The sequence below is a fragment of the Myxocyprinus asiaticus genome, chromosome 27, assembly GCF_019703515.2.
Source record: "Myxocyprinus asiaticus isolate MX2 ecotype Aquarium Trade chromosome 27, UBuf_Myxa_2, whole genome shotgun sequence".
In the NCBI taxonomy this organism is placed as follows: Eukaryota; Metazoa; Chordata; class Actinopteri; order Cypriniformes; family Catostomidae; genus Myxocyprinus; species Myxocyprinus asiaticus.
The window spans coordinates 39,210,267-39,229,773 of record NC_059370.1 but is presented as its reverse complement, the minus strand read 5'-3'; the positions used below and the strand labels follow the sequence as shown (position 1 = coordinate 39,229,773).

Sequence of the window (19,507 nt, the reverse complement as noted above, 5' to 3'; positions counted from 1 at the left end):
TGTTAAAAATTATTGTTTTTCTGCCCCAAAATTTTCTGCAGACACCCTAGCATCCATGCCTCCATATGGTGTAAAGTAGAGCATGCACCAGTAGACGACTTTTTTTTGTGAACAGCACACTCCATAGCATCATACTGTAAATGTGCTGCTGCTTGGATTGTCTCAGCAGGTGGTGCATGAAGTGAATTGCCATAAGGTCATTGTTGGAGCCTTTTCTTACACAATAATGTTTCAAATTACTGCCTACTCTGGTAGTCATCTCCACTACAACGTTGCAAACTTTGTAATGCAACACTCATAACAAAGTCCATTTTACCTTTGTAGTAAGCTGGAGTATATGAAAGTTAGGGTTGCAGGTGTAGCCTTTCAATCACGCATCACATCTGAATGGCTTTTCACTGGCTGGGTTTTGTACTCTGTGACTCTGTCTGAGGCTCCTCAAAAGCTTGTTTCCTTCATTCAGCTTTTTTGAGCTTCACCAATTCTTTGGATAAATGTGCAAGTATCCATGCCATCGAAGACCCGAAAATTGCTCTTTCTGTTCTTTTTCTGTTTTCTTTAAATACAAGTTACATTTGCTGCTTTTAAATCATGTCAGACACATTCTGAACTGAGCTTTCTGTTTTACCTCATTCGTCATCATCTTGATTAAGGCTGTTACTGATTTGTTTTCAGCAGGATCTTCTAGATGTTCTTTTTCTGCCTGGGGCAAGTGTGATTAAAGAGACTGGTCATCTTTTTAAGAAGCGATTTATCTGTTCTTAAGAGGGGAGCTAGAATGTTAAAGGGATAGTTCACCCAAAAATGAAAATTCTTTCATCAATGACCGATTTCTTTCTTCATGCCATCCCAGATGTGAATGCCTTCTTTTCTTCTGCAGAACACATAATGAAATTTAGAAGACTTTCTTAGCTCTGTAGGTCCACACAATGCAAGTGAATGGTGACCAGAACTTCGAATCTCCATAAATCACAAAGTCAACAAAAGTAATCCATAAGACTCCAGTTGTTTAATCCATGTCTTCAGAAGTGATATGATAGGAGAGAAACAGATCAATATTTAAGTCAAATTTTACTATAAATCTCCACCTTTGACCAACCCTGATCAGTAGATGGAGATATGCACAAAGAATGGGAACCGCTAAAAAAAAGAAAATAATAATAATTAATGTGGAAATGAAAGTAAAACTGGAGAAAGGCCCTGCGTTTCAAACGGGATAAATCACCCTCTGAAGGGCACTTTGAAGGGAGAACTGTCATGATAGCCATGCTGTAAGATCGCTTTAAACAGAATTGGCAATGAGTTCTGAACCTATCGTATCACTTATAAAGACATGGATTTAAAGTGATAGTTCACCCAAAAATGAAAATTCTCTCATCATTTACTCACCCTCATGCCATCCCAGATGTGTATGACTTTCTTTCTTCAACAGAACACAAATAAAGATTTTTTGAAAAATATCTCAGCCCTGTAGGTCCATACACCATTCACCTGCATTGTGAGGACCTACAGAGCTGAGATATTTTTCTAAAAATCTTCATTTGTGTTCTGCAAAAGAAAGAAAGTCAAACACATCTAGGATGGCATGAGGGTGAGTAAATGATGAGAGAATTTTCATTTTTGGATATCCCTTTAACTACTGCTTATAACAGGGTTTTTTTTATAAAACACCACTTATTACAAGTACAACACATCTCAATGAGCATCTTTAACTACATATTCTCACGGTAACAATTCTTGACGAATTCATGAAGAAATTGATGAGCAGTTGTTGTGTGCTCCCTTAAAACGCACTTCACTTTCCAACAAAAGTGAATAACTGGGTCCGTGAACAGTAGTCCATATGATTCGTGCTGTGTTCCATGTTTTCTAAAGTCACAACCGATTTATGTGAGGAACTGACCGAAATTGCAAATGGGTAATTCTCAAAAAATGTTGACTTTCCAACTTACAGAATATTGACATTTTCCATTCATTTCTGATTTTGCCTATAAACGCTGAGGGTAAAAAAAATTTAACATGTTGATGTAAATTTTTATTCATAAAGGACAACTTGGATGTTGTTCTTTCTTTCATCATTTAATTTTGTTTCATGAATGAAGCAAGTTAACACTAAGATCACACTAATGAGGGTTAAATGGGTTACACCACCACATTTTGAGGGTTCAATGGGGTACAACACCAAATATTTTTGTGTGAAAATATTAGTTAAAATGTGAATTAATAACTTTTTAACATGCTTGGAAAAATCACTGTATGTGTATTTAAGCAGCCTCTGAACTTTGACCTTAAAAATTATTTTCTACAACATTTTGTATTTAAAAATTTTTTTAAAACATAATATAAATAGATATATATATAAAGGTTTTAATGATAACACCAATGCCATGAAATCAAGGGACAAACATTCTTTTAAATTATTAATAATAATTTTGTTTTGCTTTTTTGCACACTTGTTTGGCCTTGCACTAATGCTTGTATTAAAAATAAATACAAAATAAATACATAAATAGCTTTACATGTCATAGAAGTGGTGTACCAGATGAAGGGGACAAGGATTTTTTTCAGGCAATTGACAATTTCAAATATATTTTCAAAAAAATAATGGCAAAGGAGTGAAGCCCTTTCATATAGATTATGGAATGATACATTTTAATTATTATTATTATTATTATTATTATTATTTATTTATTTATTTTTTCGCTATTTGAAAGCTTTTTCATGACTTAAAAAAAGCCACGGGACATGTTTGTCAACATATTTTGATATTTACCCAAATGTTGTCACAAATAACCTATTTTGTGAGACAAAGCTTTCTTTACACAACGGGGCGCTAGACGGCTCAAAAAACTGAATCCTCCATTCATCTGCATTCAAATCTCAGAACGTTTTACATCTCATATAAATTTTTCACTCTGGAGAATAATTTTTTAATTAAAACTGATAGTTGTAAGGATTCATACTTGTTAAATCCGCAACAGCAGTATCTATAAAATATATGTTTTAAATCTTCCAGCAACAATTGATTGTGATTGGCCCATTCTGAACAGCGCTGCCAAAAGTAACAGGTGCCACGTGACAGCGCCGTCCACGCGCAGCCTGCTTCAGTAGTGGTTTAGTGGTCTGTCGTCGTGTTTCCGAAAATAAATAAATACATAGTTACAATTTCATTTATTAAATGATTTAAGCAACGTATTTTACATTTACATTTATTCATTTGACAGACGCTTTTATCCAAAGCGACTTACAAAAGAGGAACACATAAGCGAATCATCTTAGAGACAGTGGTACGAAAAGTGCCATATTACATAGTTTTACTTTTTAAGCATCTCTTTTTTTGCTATTTTCAAGAGTTTTCCAGGACTTAAATTTGAAAAAGCAAAATCCAGGCACTTGAAGCACCATGTACGAACCCTGTTATAAGGCTTCTTGAGAACAAATAATGACGTGTGTTGAAAAATCACAAAATACATTTTTTAAATGTAAAAAATCATGTCGTGCAAAGTTAAAGCATTAGTTTTATTTAAAAAAAAAAAAAAAAAATTATTAATTAACTGTAGTAGCCTACGCCATGTGACGTGTATGTGTATGCCTTCTTTTCTTCAGTAGAACACAAATGAAGATATTTAGAAAAATATCACAGATCTCCAGGTCAATTTAATGCAAGTGAATGGTGATCAGACCTGTAGCCAAAAATCACATAAAGGAAACCTAAAAGTAATCCATATTAACAATATTTAAGTCCTTTTTTACTCTAAATCTCCACTTTAACTTTCACTTTCAGATGTGAAAGTGAAACTAAATAAGCACCACATGTAATAAATTTTGACCTGTCACCCACAACTATTATAACGCTTCTGAAGACGTGGATTTAACCACTGGAGTCTTATGGATTACATTTGTTTCCTTTATGTGATTTTTGGAGTTACAAGGTCTGATCACCATTCACTTGCATTGTATGGACCTACAGAGCTGAGATATTTTTCAAAAAATCTTGATTTGTGTTCTGCAGAAGAAAGAAAGTCATCCACATCTGGGATGGCATGAAGGTGAGTAAATGATGAGAGAATTAACTTTTTTTTTTCACATACTACAAAGTGTGTGTTTATGTCTGGAAGACGTATTTTTTAAGTTGTTTGTTCATCTGCAATACATCTATAAGACGTTTCCCTTACAGATTTCCTTGAGACATTTATGATTCAGAATGTTTGTAAATCTGATCATTGTGATGGTTTCCAGAAGAAAATATCTAAAACAGACATCTTGGAGAAGTATGTTTGCTATCTGGGATACTATTATTAGGCCTACAACTTGTCATGAGACAGAGCTGACACAAAAAGATACTATAGTTCTCAAATGTAGACTATGGTGGCCCAGGTGTGTATAACACAACAAAATTAGCTCAATGGAAAATCCACTTTCCTTTGTGCTGTGGCTCAATCCTGTTGTGCTGTGGCTTGATTTTATTGCATTGTGGTTTAATTTCACTGTGCTGTGGCTTTTCTGTTATGGTGTGGCTTTATTTTGTTTTGCTGTGGTTTATTCATGGTTGTGTTTTCAGCTTTTATGTGCTTTGCTAATTTTGTTGTGCTGTGCACCCCTGGGCCACCGTAATAGACACTATGGTCTCTGCACATGGATTAAAAGCATACTTGGTCTTGTTGGCAGAACATGGTCTATCATCACTCACATACACTGGAATGCATGTTTCTTTGCTAACCCTGTTATAAACTCCTTTATCGTTACTGTTTGCAAATGGTATTGTTCTCTCAGTCTTGACTGGGATCTTAAGTATTTGTTGCAGTTTCAGTGACTGTTCCAAGGACTGTGCCCTTCTGGACTGAGATCTTTGTCTTTCCTGGGATCTTCTACTGTAGCAGTGCCTTGAGCCCCCAATGTTTCTTGAGCTTCGCACACTCCCTCTTGGACTGACACATCAATGCCATTTTCAGCTGCTTGTCTTTGATCACAATTGCTCACAAACTTAGAAACATCCATCGGGCTATGATGCCTGACAAGAGCTTGAGAATGTTGCCAGTCGGAAGATTTTCTTTTTGTCTTTAATAATTTTTTATTTTTTTTGGTGATCTTTTCTCCTCAATTTGGAATGTCCAATTCCCAATGTGCTCTAGGTCCTCGTAGTGGCTTCCGTGTCTGAGACCGTCAATCCTCGCATCTTATCACATGGCTTGTTGAGCGCGTTACCGCGGAGACATAGCACGTGTGGAGGCTTCACGCCATTCTCCGCGGCATCCACGCACAACTCACCACGCGCCCCACCGAGAGCGAATCACATTATAGCGACCACGAGGAGGTTACACCATGTGACTCTACCCTCCCTAGCAACCGGGCCAATTTGGTTGCTTAGGAGACCTGGCTGGAGTCACTCAACACGCCCTGAATTCGAACTCGTGACTACAGTAGTGGTAGTCAGCATCTTTACTCGCTGAGCTACCCAGGCCCCGTCTTTAATGATTATTAAGCTTTTCCGAGTTTCATCCATCTGTGCTCTTAGGCTGCCATTCAATAATGTTAGTTTCATTAACCCAGAGGTGATTCTAGGGACTCTGGGGGCCCTAGGCAAAAAAAAACAAAAAACGTGGGTCCTTCTCTGGCGCAAATTAGATCGTGCAATTACTGCCAAATAAAAGTAGGCAGTAAAATGGAGAAGAGCTTTGTAACCTGGCATAGGCTTACAGTATATCCAGATGTGCGGTGTAGTCAAGCACAAATTCTGCATGTTTAAGAGATGATTAAGATTGGGGTAACACCCCCCAATAATCAAAACAAGCAAGTTCTCTCTTCTCTCTGCATCATTCATCCTGCGTCATAATGGTTTGAGATACAGTATGACATGGACTGCCTCTGTTTAAAAATAGAGATGTATGAATGAATGGACAGCACAGCAGGCAGACGAGTGATGCAGTGAAATAGGAATGGAGGTGAATATTAGTCAGCGACGTAAGGATGACAGGGAGATGATAAGGCTGTGCTCACTTCTATAATATGAAACACAGAGACTGTAGGAGGTAAGAAAGCCATTGATCTAGACTGTGGGGAGACACAAAAACAGGTCAGAAATCTATTTATATAGGTAAACAGAGTAGAGTGTACTAAACAGGTGGGTGGACATTTTGTTGCAGGGGAGGATCTGAGGGACGAGATTTGCACTTTTTAAAAAAAAAAAAAAATCACAGGATATCATGTTAATATGAGTTGCAGTATATCTGTGCTGAATTTTCTCTCTATTTAGAAAAACATAGTGTGGATATTTTCTGACCGTTCCTCTTGCAAATAAGCCATAATGCTATATACTAATTTTATTTCTCTCTCCAAATTACCTTTCTCAATATTTCTCTGTCATAAGGAATACAATTTAAATTTCCGATACTTAATGCTGTTGTGGTAAATTGAATTAAAAAGCAATAACCAGCATCTTTACTAAGTAGTGACAGAAGTCTTAAATTAAAGGTGAAGTCCAAACAATGAGAGACAACCTGTATACGGAAACAATCTTTATTTTTGCAAACATGCCGCTAGTAGCACAGAATCTGCATCATTCAGACCCAGAATTTAATATTAAACTATAAAAAAATAAAATTATTAAAAATACAAATTATTACATGCTTAAAACTACGCTAATCTAAACAAAGAGTGAAATAAACAAACCATTTTAAATATTTATTTTTTTACAATTATTTCTATCAGTTTGAAATTATGAAACGATTACAATATATATATATATATATATATATATATATATATATATATATATATATATATTTTTTTTTTTTTTCTTTTCTTTTTTTTTTTTTTTTACAAATATTTGTGTTCTTGTTAATCATATCGCCAAAAGTGTCAGTGAATGACAGTGAGAGACAAGTGATGTTTGATTTTCAATCAAGCTGTAATTTTTCAAAATTATGCAAAAAGTGTGAAAATATTATTTAATTATTTATTTAAGATACATACAATTTTAGCAATGAAATTAGCTTAAAGGGGTACCCAAAAATGAAAATTCTCTCATCATTTACTCACCCTCATGCCATCCCAGATGTGTATGACTTTCTTTCATCTGCTGAACACAAATGAAGGTTTTTAGAAGAATTTCTCGGCTCTTTTTGGTCCATACAGTGCAAGTGAATGGGTGCCAGAATTTGGAAGCTCCAAAAATCAGTCAGCATAAAAGTAATCCATAAGACCCCAGTGGTTAAATCAATGTCTTTAGAAGCGATATGATAGGTGTGGGTGAGAAACAGATAAATATTTAAATCATTTTTTTTTATTTTTACTATAAATTCTCCTCCCTGCTCAGTCAGTCTCCAGTTTAACTGTCACATTCTTCTTCTTGTGTTTTTGGTGATTCACATTCTTAATGCATATTGCCCCCTGCTGTGCAAGGAGAAGAATTTCTAGCAAAAAAGGATTTAAATATTTACCTGTTTCTCACCCAAACCTATAATATCACTTCTGAAGACATGGATTAAAACACTGGAGTCACATGGTTTACTTTTATATATACAATCTAAATATATATATATAAAACTCAGCAAAAAAATAAACGTCCTCTCACTTTCAACTGCTTTTATTTTCAGCAAACTTAACGTGTGTAAATATTTGTATGAAAAAGATTAAAAAACTAAGACATAAACTGCACAAGTTTCACAGACATGTGACTAACAGAAATTGAATAATGTGTCCCTGAACTAAGGGGGGTCAAAATCAAAAGTAACAGTCAGTATCTGGTGTGGCCACAGCTGCATTAAGTACTGCAGTGCATCTCCTCCTCATGGACTGTACCAGATTTGCCAGTTCTTGCTGTGAGATGTTACCCCACTCTTCCACCGAGGCACATGCAAGTTCCCGGACATTTCTGGGGGGAATGGCCCTAGCCCTCACCCTCTGATCCAACAGGTCCCAGATGTGCTCAATGGGATTGAGATCCGGGCTCTTAGCTGGCCATGGCAGAACACTGACTTTCCTGTCTTGCAGGACATCATGTACAGAACGAGCAGTACGGCTGGTGGCATTGTTATGCTGGAGGGTCATGTCAAGATGAGCCTACAGGAAGGGTACCACATGAGGGAGGAGGATGTATTCCCTGTAACGCACAGCATTGAGATTACCTGCAATGACAACAAGCTCAATCCGATTATGCTGTGACACACCGCCCCAGACCATGACGGACCCGCCACCTCCAAATCGATCCCACTCCAGAGTACAGGCCTCGGTGTAACGATCATTTCTTTGACGATAAACGCGTGTCCGACCATCACCCCTGGTGAGACAAAACTGCAACTCACCAGTGAAGAGCACTTTTTGCCAGTCCTGTCTGGTCCAGAGATGGTGGATTTGTGCCCATTGGCGACGTTGTTGCCGGTGATGTCTGGTAAGGACCTGCCCTACAACAGGCCTACAAGCCCTCAGTCCAGCCTCTCTCAACCTATTGCAAACAGTCTGAGCACTGATGGAGGGATTGTGCGTTCCTGGTGTATCTCGGGCAGTTGTTGTTGCCATCTTGTACCTGTCCTGCAGGTGTGATATTCGGATGTACCAATCCTGTGCAGGTGTTGTTACATGTGGTCTGCCACTGCGAGGACGATCAACTGTCCTTCCTATCTCCGCTGTCTTAGGCGTCCCACATCTGCAGTACTCATGCCTCCATGCAGCATGCCTAAGGCACGTTCACGCAGATGAGCAGGGACCCTGGGCATCTTTCTTTTGGTGTTTTTCAGAGTAAGTAGAAAGGTCTCTTTAGTGTCCTAAGTTTTTATAACTGTGACCTTAATTGTCTACCGTCTGTAAGCTGTTAGTGTCTTAATGACCGTTCCACAGGTGCATGTTCATTAATTGTTTATGGTTCATTGAACAAGCATGGAAAACATTGTTTAAACCCTCTACAATAAAGATCTGTAAAGTTATTTGGATTTGTACAAAATTATCTTTAAAATACAGTGCCCTGAAAAAGGGACGTTTCTTTTTTTGCTGAGTATATATTATATATATACTTTATGTAAGAAAAACAACATTTACAAAACATAAAATATACATTCACTGACAAATTAAAAAAAAAAAAAACATGTGAAAGAGTGTGAAAAACAAAGTCCATAGTGCCTTAAGTTGAAGAAACTCCCATATACAGTACGTACTATTCTGGTTGTCAGCCACTGTAACAAAGAGCACATGTTCAAAGCCACAAAAAATATGTTAACAGCAGTGGAACAAGACACTCAGAATTTGGTTGCTCAGTGCAGGCTGGCAACTGCACACACACAAATGTACACACACTCTCCCCAAACCTGTCTATTGCTCTTTGAAAAGTGTGTCACTGGCCCGAGTGGTGAGGGGGAGTGTGGTCATCTGTTTGATCTTGCCTCATGTATGTATGTGTGTGTATGTGTGTTTGTCTTCCCCCACAGACCCCTGTAGCGTTGAGAATGTTGAGCGATGACTGAGCATGTGGGCTAAGATAATTGTGTTAGTGTGTGTAGCATTTCATTGTGTATGCAGCCTCTGGTGTTGTTTCTGCACACTTAGAACAAAGGTTGGTAATGACGAGGAGTGGACTACTACTGTGTGAACGGTATGGTTTTGCATGCTGTGTGATCTTTCCCTCATGGTCCCTTGTCCTAACCTTTGAATTCTCAGTGATGACTGGGCTTGTGGGTCCAGATGAAAGTGTGTGTTGTGTGTATATGATACTCAGTGTTTGTCTTGTGTTATTGGGTCCCGTGAGAGAAAGGGTAGGAGGAACACAAGAACTGTAGCCTAAATAATGTGTAGAATGGCAACACTTGCAAATCTGTACATGCATATGATAGCGTTTGCATGGAATGAACAGTGTGTGTTTGCATGTGCCATGACATTGGGACACAGGTGTGTGTGTGTATGTCTACAGATGGATGGCATCATGCTGAAGTTGGAACAAACTGTGACCTCAGTCATGGTCAGGGAACAGAACTGTGACTCAATGCAGCCCACACACGTGACACTTACACAAATGCATACATGAATTTCTAACTCTTTTACACACATTGTTGCTTTCTACAGTTTTTGTGAGGTAGTACTCTATTGCTATTCGAAATCTCCTTTTAAACTTGCATTATTAGATTATTCACCACTTGAAATCTAACTGACATTGGTGATGTCATCTCAATATTTGCACACAGCAATGGGTTCTTTCTTACGTCTATTTAAAGGTGAAGTGTGTAATTTCTGCATCACTTGCATCACCAAATGGAACTGCAAAAATAACCACTGTTTTCAAACAGGTTTTCAGGACTCTCCCCACATCGGCCATAGATCTGAAAGATTGACTTCAGACTCACGCCATTGGTTGAGAGGATGTTGTTCTGTGGGGCTTGTCAGGATACTCAAACAAACAGAGCAATGTTTTGATAGTGCCACAATGTGTACACTTTTTGAGACAGTAGAAGTATTTTAACATTACTTTTAACATTGGAAAAAAATGTTACACTCTGCATCTTTAAAAGTTCAGCTTTTAAAGTAATATTCCTGGTTCAATACAAGTTCAATCAACAGCATTTGTGTTAAGCTTAACGAAAGCAATCGAGGCACTTACAATGGAAGTGAATGGGGCCAGTATTTAGAGGGTTTAAAAGCAGAATTGTGAAGCTTGTAATTTTATAAAAGCACTTACATGAATACTTCTGTTAAAACTTGTGTATAATTTGAGCTCTAAAATTGTTTTTTACAGTGGTTTTATGGTTTTAGTGCTTACAGCGTTAAGCCGTCATGGCAACGAAGTTGTAAATTTGGATTTAACTTTACAAATAAAGGTCAGTAAGCGTCTTTATCACACTATAATCATGTTAACATGCACATTGTTTATGTCTTGTGGCTAAACTTTTGAAACAGTGAGTATTTTAACATTTATGGATTGGCCCCATTCACTTCCATTGTGAGTCCCTCACTGTAACCCAGATTTTTGCTTTTTTTAAAGAAAAGGGACAAGTTTAAATTAATGTTTAAAGGTGCAGTATGTAAGATTCAGAAACCCTTGTTATTAATGACACTTGTGGCTGTTAAGTGAACTGCAGCCATCTACCTGTTGCTCGTGCTCACGCACACACTCCATAGGGACGTGAGCGAGCGAGCATCGGCCAAAACAATGATGTAACGTACAAAGAGACTGAACGTGATTCACCGGCATCATACTGACAGATGAGGTAGCATAATTAAAATTACAGTTATGATTGTTTTACTACAAACTTTGAGACTAAACTAAAACTACTTATCAGCTAACGTAGCATACTGATACACACATACAGCTACAAACTACCAAACTATACCAGTTTACTGCACAGTTATGTTGCACTATTGTATGTTTTGTATGTCATATGTTGTACTACAATCGAGAAACCAGCGTACTTGCTTAAATTTATCCCGTATACCTGACTTTTAGTATAAAGAGAAGATCGTTGAAATTATTTGAAAGTTACGAAGTAAGGTAGCTTGCAATTCATCAGCGTTAGCAGGCAAGATCAAGTTAGCTAAAATGACACAGATCAATGCTTATGGCACTATATTTCACATGCTTTGCAGTTATGTAAGCTTACCTGTCCAATAAGAAGAACGCCAATTCAGGGTCGGTTTTGATCCCCAAAACCGAACGAAGGTCCCTCCAGGAATCAAACGCCCTGTCGATGTTCACTCGACCACGATCACGTTCCCGCTTAGCCAGACAGGATTCGGTAGATTTTTTTTTGGCTTACTCCGAGTCTGTGTTGTACTGGGAGCCAGATGTTTGCTGGATTCCATCTCTAAGATAACGTTACCTAGTGTTGCAGTTTGTTGTCGCTGTTGAATAGCGGAAGAGAAGCTATTACTGCGGCAAGGCTCTTGGGAGCACGCATAAACGTCACATCCTTTGGATTTTCCCGGCAAAACCGACCCACTCCCTTCGCATGAAAATCAGTCTACAGGCTTTAATTGGCAACCCAGGAAGTCCGGAAAGGGCTCATTTTTTAAGTTGCGTTACAAGCCGTTCACACATTGGCAAAAAAAAAGGCGAATATTACATGAAAATTGTTACATACTGCACCTTTAATGAGAAAAGCTCTGATGCAGCATTCTATTTACACAGAAAAGCCAAAAACCTAAGATTAAGTAAAACTTTAACATTCTTTTTTATTATTATTATTTTATTTATTTATTTAGCCTTGTAAGCACTGGGATTTCCTTCAGGAAATGCTGAGAGATTGAATTATGGCATTGGAAAGTATAAGCTTACAAAGATATACCATTGAGAATATTTTTGTATTTCTTTGGTATATCTCTTTTCAACTATAAAAGACTAATTTGTGTATTTAGCATGTATTTAGTGCAGTTGTGGATACATCCTTTAACCTAATCTGTGCCCACGCAATGAAATCATAGATGAGGTTGTTTTCATTCCAGCCTGTTTACTAATAAAACTCAAGAGAAAAGGACAGTCATCTATCTATACCAACCACAGTTAAAGTACGTTATTTTATCATCCCCCCTCACACACACACGCACGCACACACACGGTCTAGTTTCCTCCCCCCACCTCCGTGCATCTCGCCCTCGCGTGTTGCGTATGAGAGAATCCATCGCGTCCAGCACGCGTAGGCAGCCGGTGCTGGAGTATAAACACTCGTGGGACACGCGCAGCTCCTCAGTCGCAGTCGACTCGAGCACCAGAGCTGACCGTCAGCGCAGATAGCAGGCACCCGCTCAGGCTAACTCGCGTTCGGTTTGGATTTTGGGATGGAAACTCGTGCGGCTGCGCGGAGCTCTCGCGCCCCCAACACTCTTACCTTTAAGAGTAAGTACCAACTTGTTACTGTGATTATTAGTTTATATTTAATAATCATGCGTAGTTACTGATGCAAATTAAGTTATAGTTATTTATTGCTTTTTTTTTTTCTTTTTTGGTACATTGTGATGTTTGATACATAATAATTGATGCATAGCCTATTTATAATTTTTTGTTACACATATATTTTTAGTGTTATGCTGTTAAGTTTATAACTTACAAACGCCTCATTTTTCTTCGTCTTATTAATATTATCATCATTGTTTATGTTTGATTTATGTTTTGATTTTTTTGTACGTTTTTATCTTTATGACATATACAAAAATATATGTATGCGTATAAAATTTGTATATTTTAATGTTGTACAGTTTTGTCAAATTTTCCCTTATATATATATATATATATATATGTATATATGTGTGTATGTGTGTGTGTGTGTGTGTGCGTGTGCTCGCGCATGCCCATTTGTTGCAAACATGATAAATGTAGAATAATCAATAACTTGGCTGCAGAGCATCTACATTATGTACTGTCTCACTTATAAAGCAACTATCAAACAAAACACAAAGGTATGCATTGAAAAGTTATGTATACAGTCTATATACATAACTTTTCAATGCATACCTGTGCGTTTTGTTTGATAGTTGCTTTATAAGTGAGACAGTACATAATGTAGATGCTCTGCAGCCAATAAACAAGTTATTGATTATTCTGAATAATACAGTAGGCATTTAAAATGTCCACATTAGTCCTGTGCAGTGGATAGATTAGTACAGCTTGTTCTGAAGGGTGACATGCAGTGACCAGGTCATGGCTCAGGTAATAGGAAAATCTTGCGCAGGCGACATGAATGCACGCGCCATGATTAATTCACGCTGCGCGTGTCTTTAAGCGTCACATAATTGTGTAGAGCCACCGAACCCTAAGAGGTGTCATCTTAAATATTCATGCGCTGCCGTAATTGAATCGGGTTCAGTTTCACAAACCTGAAGTTAATCCGACCTTTTTGTTTAACGCACTCTTAGGTACTATTCTGTCCTGTCCTGAATTGAAATAAACAGTTGCAGTTTCTGATTGGACAGAGAGTCTGTCATGAAACCCCATAGTATATGGATATCAAATTTTGGTTACTTAACCAAGCAGCGTTGTGTTTATGGGATAGTTCACCCAAAACATGATCGTTTACTCATCCTCATGTTGTTCCAAACCCTTATGACTTTCTGTCGTCCGTGGAACATAGAAGGAAATATTAGGCGGAATGTTAGCCCGAGTCACCATTCAAGTTTCATTGCATCTTTTTTCCACACACTGAAGGTGAATGGTGAGGCTCAAGAACTTTAAGCACCACTGGGGGAATAGCTACTTCTACACACAGGGGCACAACAACTACATGCTTTTAACCCCCTCCTTCTCTCTCTGCAGGTGGTTTGTCTCTCTGGTTGGTGGTGTGGCTGTTGGCATGTCGCTGTGCACCGGGTCAGGCATGTCCCAGGCTGTGTGTATGCTACCATACGCCCATGACTGTCAGCTGCCAGTCTCAGAACTACACAGCTGTCCCTGCTGGTGTGCCTTATGACTCCCAGCGTGTCTTCTTGCAGAACAACCGCATCATTGAGCTCAGAGCTGACTCTTTTGGTTTCGAGACACAGGTGAGTGTGTATTAGTGTGTAAATTGTACGATGCATTGAAGTAGTGAATTCAATAAGGGCCCACCTCCAAGAAACAAAATTTGTATTATTATGTTGACTTGACAAAGCCAACATATTGTTATTCTAGAGATGTTTATGTTTTTTCAAAATACATAAACCAAGATTAAAGACCAAAATTATCTATTGAAGCTCCTCCTAGAGCTTCACATCCACCAAACTTGGCACAGACCTTCAAATTGTTCTGATTTAGTGTGTTATGTCTTTTCTAACTGATCTAACAATTTTCCATAAGCGGGAAGATCAAAAATCCCCAAAATCCCAAAGACTTACATTGACGGATAGTTTTAATGAGCCAAAAATGTGTCACGAAATGTTCATGATTTGAAAATCCAACTGTCAAAACTACCTAACTTACTTACTGACTGATTAAGTAAATGACTGAATTACTAACGAACGAACGAACGAACTATGCCTGTCCATCTACTTGTATCATGGTTTATTTGCCTGTCTGTCTGACTTTAGGAAATGTGAAACCATTAAAGTTCAAGCTCTAAAAACTATTATATGCTTAAAAATAGTTTACTCTGACAAAATTGATCTAGTTTTTATTATTTTCCTCAAAGTATGGCCATGATATTAATGTCATACTTTTTACATATGTAGTACCCTACCAGATGACCAAATATGGTGGCAAATTATATTATGATTTCATCTGGGTAACTAAATTAAGACAGTGGAGTTGGGCCCTTCTTAAATAAAAAAAAGCTGAATCCTCTACATAGAAGGAACAAAACCTGTCTTGTTTCTTGACAAAGAAAAAAAAAAAGAAAAAAAACATTTCCATAGAAAAATATGTCCAATTACAGAAATTTTGGCTGAATTAAGAAACTGTGCTGTGGTTAATAGGAGACAGTATATTCAGTGAGAACAATTCAACTGTTGTTATTCATGGAAGTCACCTAAAGTGCACAAAACATGTAAAACCTGCATAATTAATTCAACAGAATAGCGCAACAGTGCCCGCTTATTTTTTTAGCCATCTTGGTTCAAAAGTACTGTATTTTCCTATTCGTGTTTTCATATGGATTTCATAAAATTCTTCAAAGAGTTCTAACCAAACCAACCAGCTCTGAGGTAAATAACAAGTTTACAACCACTGATTTGAAGAAAAAAAAGTACTGGAAAATTGGATAAGACCGTACTTACCATCTTTCATGAGGGAATGAGTTACATTCCACATGAAGCATTGAGAGTTTCATAATCAAATGAAAAAAACAAAACAAAAACTATTGATTTAAAGTTATGGACCCCACACATTCTGCCTATTCCCTCTTTGAACTGTTGCCCTCTGGCTGGCACTACAGAGCACTGAGAGCCAGGACATCCAGGCACAAGAACATTTTTCTTTTTTTTAGATGAAATAACGTGGACAGATGTTTTCAACAGAAGCAATCTCGGAGCTCATGATAGGTCTGCCTTTAAAGGTTTATAATTTATCGTTAAAAACCAATTCGTCTATGGAGGAAATGAATGTAATTTTTACCTCCGGAACCCGAATGTCAAAATATGCAATACATAGAAATTTACAGTACATTTGCATTTACTTTCTGTATCTGCAGGTCCTGTGGTTATACTCCAATAACATCTCATGGATCGAAGCAGGTGCGTTCAGTAATCTGCGTGTACTGGAGGAGCTAGATTTGAGTGACAACCCATCTCTACGCAGACTGGATGGAGGCACATTTAGAGGGCTGGAGCGACTACAAAGTCTTCACATGCACCGTTGTCGCCTAACCGAGCTGCCCGCCGACCTCTTCCACAAGCTCTACAGCCTTCAGTTCCTCTACCTGCAGGAAAACCAACTCACCCACCTCGCTGATGGCCTCTTCTCTGACCTGGTCAATCTCACCCATCTTTTCTTGCATGGCAACCGCATTCGAGCTCTGTCTGAAAATGCCTTCCGTGGCCTGGTGAATCTCGACCGTCTCCTGCTGCACGACAACCGCATCCGTCAGGTCCATCGGCGAGCATTCCGTGACCTGGGCCGATTGACCATCCTCTATCTGTTCAACAACTCTCTGCAGGAGCTTCCAGGCCAGGTGCTGAAAGACACATCGTCGGTGCAGTTTCTCAGACTCAATGGCAACCCCTGGACCTGTGGCTGTGAAGCCAGGTCGCTCTGGGAGTGGTTCCGCAAAGCTCGGATTTCCAGCTCAGACCTAACCTGCATGACACCAGCCCCCCGTAAGGGCCAGGACCTGAGGTTCTTGCGGGAACTGGACTTTGCCCTCTGCCCACTGCCTGACCCAGGATCCCTGGCTGGCACTACAACCACCACCTTCAGCACCAAAACACGCTGGTGGTTCTCTAAGAACAAACCAGCATCGTCATCTAAGAACCTCTTTCACAAGAGTACGGAGACACTGAAGGCCTTTCCGTTCACCTCTGTCAAGCATTCCTCATCTTCATCTTCCTCGTCCTCCAAGTACGATCTCACGGCGGATGAGGCCGCATTACCCAAGTTGGAGCCCGAAGAGTACTGGGCGAACTACGGCAATGAGGATGCAGCCTCAGTCCGCTGTTTTGAGCTCGAGTGTCCACCCGATGTTGAGTCTCCTGTTCTCTCATCTTCAACTTCTCTTTGGTCCTTCTTCTCAATCACAGCATTGACTCTTTCTTTCCATCTGCTCTTCAGCTGAGTTTTCCTTCTCTAATTCCTCCTCCACTTCTGTTACACTACATTTCTCCTGCGATGGGGCTGATGCTGACAGACGCATAGAAGCAGCCATGCAGAAAAAGGAGACAAGACTGTCACGTAACAAGTCTCATGCTGTAACACTCTCTCGCACACAAGCACATGCACACATCCATGGTGCAGGCCATACAAAAAAGACAGGGCTATTGCATGCAAGCACTCCCAGCAGACTTTGCACCACCAACTCAAGTCATGTCCTTCTCTAAAATCAGAGAACAGGACAAGCAGAGGGTAAACAAGACAGAAAGAGAATGAGAAATAAAGGTGGTCTGGGAAATGAAACTTGAGAGAAGCAAATGTCACTCAACTGTCGTAGAGGGTGGGAAAAAGTCTCTACACAGAGAGTTCAAGCTCTCATACCAGCAAATGAGACCATGGAAATAATGATTGGTCATAATATCCATTCTAAACTGGAACACAAGACAGGTTTTTTCACCAAGAGACAGAACATGCTATAGACACTAGATTAGAGAGTAGATTTATTTTTGTTTTTGGTGATTGTTGGCTATTATCTATAGAATAAAGAACGTAAATTAAACTACACCAGACATAGTAACACATACAGTACGGTGGCTCCAAAAAGCATTTGGGCACATAAGTCACTCTTACAGATGTATGAATGTCATTGCATTAGAAAAAAAAAATGCATTTTAAAGAAAGCTAGCACAAACACACTATTCAAGCAAAAAATTTTACAAAAATATGTTTTTCATGTTGAAAAATGATTAAAAAAAAAAAAAAAAAAAGATATTACTGTTGAAAATTAAAAACAAGTATTTGGACATTTTACGGTTGTCAAACCTTTGCATAACACGTCCATAGCAGTTGGGAAAATGGCCGAGAAAAGTGACGTTAGTTCTGAGAAAATGCTCTAGAATCATTTGTTTGCAGATGCCACTTGGATTGATATTTTTTAATCTAATGTTATGAAATTCATTCATTTCTTAGAGTGGCTTGAGTGTCAAAATAATTTTTGGGGCGACTATAAATTATAGGGCCAACAGATTCCTGAAAAATATAACTAATGGAAGGGAAAATGAGCCAAAAAAATGAGTCAACGTCACTTTAATGTTTTTCATTTGTAGTGTTTCGTGTTAATCATTGAGACTAATGTCTGTGTTAAGTTCTTTGGGTTGTGTTAGTTAATCTGAGTTGTGCCAGGTACTTTGGGTGTCAAGTAAAGTTAGGGCAGGAAGTCAATGTTTAATTCAACCTGAAGTACTTAGGAACTGCTTGAGGTGACAGATATGTGTTTTCCGTGTCTGTAAGATATCCCACTGTCTTTCTCTCTGAGCAAGTGTTCAGTTGTGTACAGAATGAAATTGTAAACAGGATTATGGTTTCTGTCTAAAAACTTGTAAATAAAGCACCATTAATAAATATTCATCACAAATCCACATGTTTGGTGTATTGTTGACTCATTGTTGAGCTGTGTGTGTGTGTGTGTGTGCATGCCAAATTTATTAAAATGTCCTCACTAATATAGTGAAACTTGTTGAAAACCCACTAGTGAGGACATTTTAGGTGGTCATCACTAGTAAAAAAAAAAAAATTAAAAAAAAAAGTTCAGACAAATCTTGTTAGCTTTAAATCTACTGATGCGCACAGGTTTCTGCGAGGGTTAGGTTTAGGGGTAGGGTTAGGGGATGGAAAATATCATTAGACTGCAATGAAATCAATAGAAAAAGTCTATGAGATGTCCTCACTTATATAGTGAAACAAACCTGTGTGTGTGTGTGTGTGTGTGTGTGTGTGTGTGTGTGTGTGTGTGTGTGTGCGTGCGTGCGTGCGTGTGTGTGTGTGTGTGTGTGGCATTAAATAGACAAGCAATTTGACATTTGAATCTCAATTTGACCCAAGTGTTTAAACTTCTTGAAATACTCTGCAATCCAAATAATGTTTTCAACTAGCTGCCAGTATAAACATTACATGTATGACAGAAGGAAGGTCATACGTGAAAAACACAAAAGTTAAATAACACAAGCTAACATTAGTATAAATGTTGAAAAATACAATTCTAGTAAAGTTTCTCACTTGAAATCTTATTATACAGTATATACCCCTTAAACAAAACAAGTATACATTCTAACACACAACCAGCGGAAAATACTAATGCTCAGTTTGCTCTTTCATATAGTTCAGGAGATATGGAGCTCTTCACAAGTGATTACTAGGGTCTTTGAAGAGAACAATCTGAGAAGCAGGAGACTTTAAGTGTCCCTTTGCTCTCCATTTAATCATATTGCAGTCTGGGAGAAACAACAGACATATTAAAAGAGATATCATCTGAAATTTTCTTTC

The 19,507-nt window shown here is 38.3% G+C and overlaps 1 protein-coding gene across 1 annotated transcript; it reads left to right on the top strand.

The window, feature by feature from the left end:
• The first annotated feature begins 12,556 nt into the window (after nucleotides 1–12,556).
• LOC127417744 (reticulon-4 receptor-like 2) lies at nucleotides 12,557–18,586 on the top strand. The gene is made up of 3 exons (XM_051657938.1): nucleotides 12,557–12,811; nucleotides 14,225–14,451; nucleotides 16,071–18,586. The coding sequence occupies exons 1-3, from the start codon at nucleotides 12,754–12,756 to the stop codon at nucleotides 17,148–17,150; spliced, it is 1,365 nt and encodes a 454-aa protein (XP_051513898.1). The 5' UTR covers nucleotides 12,557–12,753; the 3' UTR covers nucleotides 17,151–18,586.
• Nucleotides 18,587–19,507: the final 921 nt, after the last annotated feature.